This window comes from Amaranthus tricolor, chromosome 9 (assembly GCF_026212465.1).
Source record: "Amaranthus tricolor cultivar Red isolate AtriRed21 chromosome 9, ASM2621246v1, whole genome shotgun sequence".
In the NCBI taxonomy this organism is placed as follows: Eukaryota; Viridiplantae; Streptophyta; class Magnoliopsida; order Caryophyllales; family Amaranthaceae; genus Amaranthus; species Amaranthus tricolor.
In genome coordinates, this window is record NC_080055.1 from 8,929,353 (window position 1) to 8,934,169 (window position 4,817).

Below are 4,817 nucleotides of genomic sequence, written 5' to 3' on the forward strand. Positions count from 1 at the left end.
AAAGAAAAAACTACTAAAAAGGATATGAAGAAAAATAAAAACAATAAAGTAAAATGGGATAAAAATAAATTTTATAGAATATTAACAAAACGTGTAAATGAAATGAAATCAAATAAATATATGACTAAAAATTAAAGAACAATACTTCTAAGAATAATAATCAAAAACAAAAATAGGACAAATATAATAACACGGACTTAAAAGAAAAAATACCAACTTTAACCCGAATTTACAATAAAATCCGATTTGACCCGACTTTAAAAATACTAGTAAACAATATGAACACAAAATTCGATTTCAAAATAACTGAAAGTACCTAACGTCAAATCAATCCGATAATCAAAATAAACGCCTCTTAGCATAGCCCATTTTACTCTATAAAGAAAGGAAAAACAAAAGAAAATTGATGAAGTTGAAGAGAAAGTATCATTTTACATTTTACTACTAACAAACAGCTCATCAAATTGCATTTAAACTACAATTTAGTCGTATACCACTCCTCTTACTAGGCCTCTTGTTGCTATCTCATCTCTTTAATATCTTCCAAATTTCAACTCTCGTGTTCCATGCTAAACAAATCTTGGAATTTCAAAATTAGTAACAATATAAAATTAATACCCAGAAATATCACATTCATAATTTCATACCCACTTTACATATTTCACTAGAAATAAGCACAAGGATTTGAGAATAGTGAAGAAATGGGTGAACTAAATGAAAGATTTAAAGCATTTATCAACAACAGATGGCTAGTATTTGTCGCAGCGATTTGGATACAAGCTTGTGCAGGAATTGGGTATATGTTTGGGAGTATATCTCCTACTATTAAGAGTAATTTGAACTATAATCAAAGACAAGTAGCAAGATTGGGCGTTGCTAAAGATTTAGGAGATAGTGTTGGGTTTTTAACTGGTTATGCTTGTGAAGTTTTGCCATTATGGGCTGCTCTTCTTGTGGGTGCTCTTCAAAATTTGATTGGATATGGTTGGGTTTGGCTTATCATCACTGGGAGAGCCCCACCTTTGCCATTGTGGGCTGTGAGTTTTCTTTAATTTTTCCCCTTTTGTTTCAATGGTTTTTGTCTTAGATCTTCATAATTATTAATGTTTTGAGTTGGGTTTTTGGAAATTTATATTTCTATTGATTTTTCCTTGATTTATTTTGATTTCATTTGATATTTGGTCTACCAGAAATTAATGATTGATTCAAGAAAAACAAAAACACCTCTAAGGATGATTAATCTTTGATAGCTTTTTCTAGTGATTAGTGATCCTTGGTTCTTAGTTTAAATGCTAATGAATTTGTGGGTTGTAATTAAATTTTCCGGAACTGAGCAATTGTTTCATGTAACCAACTCCAATCTTTTGGGATTTAGGCATTGTCATGATTGTATATTATGGTTTCATGTTTGATCTTGATGTTGATCAATTCAACAAAGCAACAACCCATAATAGATCCTGATTTAATGAACAATATATTGTTCTGTTTTCTGATGATGGGTTTTTAGTGAGAATCTTGTATTTTTGAAAATACTATTATAATAGTAAAAACATGATCTAAAAGGATGTTATTTTACTTGGTGGGACAGTGGTAATTGTGAAACAATAATTGATAATGAAAAACATCTTTGTATTATGTATGCTTAATTTTGGTATTGTGTAACTGATTATGTCAAGTTCAGTAGGTTGGAACTTTTGTGGTATTACAACTTACAAGCTAATAAAGATAAACAAGTTTCCCTTGCAATAAATACAGGTTGGGAAAATTGTACTATTTCTTGCTCAAATGCTTGCTTTTCTAAATGTTTTCGAACATTCTGAATTTATTGCTCGACTGGCTTTTCCGTCCCACTGATAAATACTTCGCGACTGTTTTTATGGATCTCATGTAGCCTATTGCTAAGCTACCTGTTCTATTATGTAAATCGATAATGTTCTTTATCTTTCGAACATTCTCACGTATTTGAAGTAACACCACATAAAGTTGGATAACCGATTATTATTTGATACAAGTGATCCCTTATTTGCACATGTGTAGTTTTACTACTTGCAGTTTCCATTTGTTGGGTCATGAAATTATTTAATCAATCGCGTTAAGATGCTTAAAATATCAGAAGCTCTAGCAATTCATTATGTTATGTTTTGTTCTTGAGTGTAAACTTTGCCACACATTAGCTCATATCATTAATTGGTTATGTAAAATCGGGTAAATCTTTTTTGTTAAAGGCCAAAATCTTCAAACAAGTCATGTTTCATCACTTTAAACAGCTAGCCAATGAATGTGTATTGATGGGATGATTCATTCCACAGATGTGCGTTCTTATATTTATTGGAACGAATGGTGAAACGTACTTCAACACCGCTTCTCTTGTGTCTTGCGTGCAAAACTTTCCGAAAAACCGAGGTCCAATTGTGGGCATTTTGAAAGGTTTTGCCGGGCTGAGTGGAGCAATATTGACACAAATTTATGCCCTTATAAATAGTCCCGACCAGGCCTCACTCGTCTTCATGATTGCTGTTGGACCAACTATGGTTGTTGTTTCCTTGATGTTCATTATAAGACCCGTCAAAGGTCACAGACAAGTTCGGCCTTCTGATGGAGCAAGTTTCTCATTCGTTTATAGCGGTTGCCTAGTGCTTGCTGCTTATCTTCTCGGAGTGATGCTTGTGCAAGATCTGATTGATGTCAGTCATACCATTGTCATAGTTTTCACCTCGATCTTATTTGTGATCCTTCTTGCCCCGATTTCTATTCCAATCTCGATGGCCATTAGAGAAGAGCCAAGAACATCAATCGAGGAGGCACTTCTTGAAACTCAGAAAGAGGAACCTGCAAAAGCAGCCGAATCTGATACCGATGTTGTTTTTAGTGAGATCGAAGATGAGAAGCCTAAGGATGTCGATACACTTCCAAGATCGGAAAGGAAAAAACGAATGGCACAACTCCAAGCAAGGGTAGCCCAAGCAGCAGCCGAGGGAGCAGTCAGAGTTAAGAGAAGAAGAGGTCCTCATAGAGGGGAAGATTTCACATTAACTCAAGCTCTCGTTAAGGCAGACTTCTGGCTTCTCTGGTTTCCATTTGTTCTTGCTTCTGGATCCGGTTTGACTGTGATCGACAATCTTGGTCAGATGAGCCAATCTTTAGGCTATAATAATGCACATATTTTTGTGTCCATGATTAGCATTTGGAATTTCCTTGGTCGTGTTGGAGGGGGTTACTTGTCGGAGATTGTCGTCAGGTATGACTCCAATTCATGTTTTCCCACTGAAGTCTGCTATTATGATGCATAATTTTGTTACTTAGACTTCATTCAATTGTTAGAGTATAGTATAACATATCATGGGGCTTCAACCATCAGCTTAAGCTTTTGGTTAAGTTGGTTCCTTGACATGGTATCAGAATTCAGTGTGACAAGAGGTCACGGGTTCAAATCTCAACCACCCTTCATTGAAAGTAGAATATTCAGCGATAAATATGAGGAGTGCTTGTGTCACATCCACACTTCTAGCCCAAAGCTCTCTCGTGCGAGGGGGCGTGTTAGAGTATAGTATAGATATTATGGGGCCTCAACCATCAACTTAATCTTATTTGTAATTCAATGGATCAGGGATTATGCATATCCAAGACCCGTGGCAATGGCTATAGCCCAAGTCATAATGGCAGTCGGCCACTTTGTCATTGGGATGGGTTGGCCCGGGGCAATGTACATCGGAACCCTATTAATTGGACTTGGCTATGGAGCCCACTGGTCAGTTGGTCCCGCTACAGCTTCTGAGCTCTTTGGGTTGAAGAGTTTTGGAGCACTATATAATTTCCTTACCCTCGCAAATCCCGGTGGTTCTCTCATCTTTTCTGGTCTTATAGCGAGCACTATATATGATCGAGAAGCAGAGAAGCAAGAGCAACAGCGGAATCCTCATCTTGGTTCTTTCTTAACATTGGAAGAACCACCAAAGTGTGAAGGTGCAGTATGCTTCTTTCTTACTTCCATGATCATGTCTGGATTATGTGTTATTGCAATTATCTTGACGATGACCCTTGTACATCGGACAAAAAGTGTTTATGCAACTCTCTATGGAAAAACACGCAACTAATTCGTGGGGGAAAGGGTCATTTACAACGATATTCTTTCATGTGATTTGTTTCCTTGAGCTTGTCGTATGCTGTATGTGATATCCTCTCCGCTCCAAACTGTGTGCACCGAAAGAACAATCTTCCCTGACCTTCTCTTGCTCGAAGGCAAGCTAGTGTATGCATTATTGTAGAGGATGTCGATGCTTTTTTTACGATTGTTTGTAAGCAATTTTCTTGTCTTTAGATGTTGCAACTTAGTATTTTCCTCCAATTTGCTATGGGAGGTTTACATATTTTGAATAAGATGATTCTTTGTCTATAAATGATTGTGATGTTCTGCATTCGCTTGTCCACTGTCTCGTTTATCTGTATTAGAGTATATATAACATATCTTGGGACCTCAACCTTCAGGGTAAGCTTTTGGTTGAATTGGTTCCTTGAAATGGTATCAGAAGCTAGTGTGACAAGAGGTCACGGTTCGAATCTCAGACACTCCTTATTTAAAGTGGAATATATAGTGTCAGGTATGAGGAGGGTCACTACTGTATTCATATTTGTAGACGAAAAGGCTCTCATGTGAGGTAGTATGTTAGAGTATATAACATATCTTGTGACATTAACTATCAGTTTAAGTTTTAGTGGAATAAGTTCGTTGACAATTCGCATTCTCTTAAGGAGTGATGTGTCTGAATAACCTTCTGTTCTAATGGCCATCTGAGTAGGTTTTTCGTTTTACATTTAGT

At 36.3% G+C, this 4,817-nt stretch overlaps 1 protein-coding gene across 1 annotated transcript; it reads left to right on the forward strand.

The window, feature by feature from the left end:
* The first annotated feature begins 397 nt into the window (after positions 1-397).
* On the forward strand, positions 398-4,415 carry LOC130823649 (protein NUCLEAR FUSION DEFECTIVE 4-like). Its single transcript, XM_057688359.1, has 3 exons — positions 398-1,037; positions 2,310-3,238; positions 3,608-4,415. Exons 1-3 carry the CDS (start codon positions 702-704, stop codon positions 4,092-4,094), a joined length of 1,752 nt encoding a protein of 583 aa, XP_057544342.1. The 5' UTR covers positions 398-701; the 3' UTR covers positions 4,095-4,415.
* Positions 4,416-4,817: the final 402 nt, after the last annotated feature.

Excerpts from the sequence above, each read along its gene's own strand:
- LOC130823649 (XM_057688359.1), top strand. The coding sequence starts at position 702 with ATGGGTGAACTAAATGAAAGATTTAAAGCATTTATCAACAACAGATGG. Across the intron at positions 1,038-2,309 it reads CACCTTTGCCATTGTGGGCT|ATGTGCGTTCTTATATTTAT; the intron begins GTGAGTTTTCTT and ends TTCATTCCACAG. Across the intron at positions 3,239-3,607 it reads TTGTCGGAGATTGTCGTCAG|GGATTATGCATATCCAAGAC; the intron begins GTATGACTCCAA and ends TCAATGGATCAG.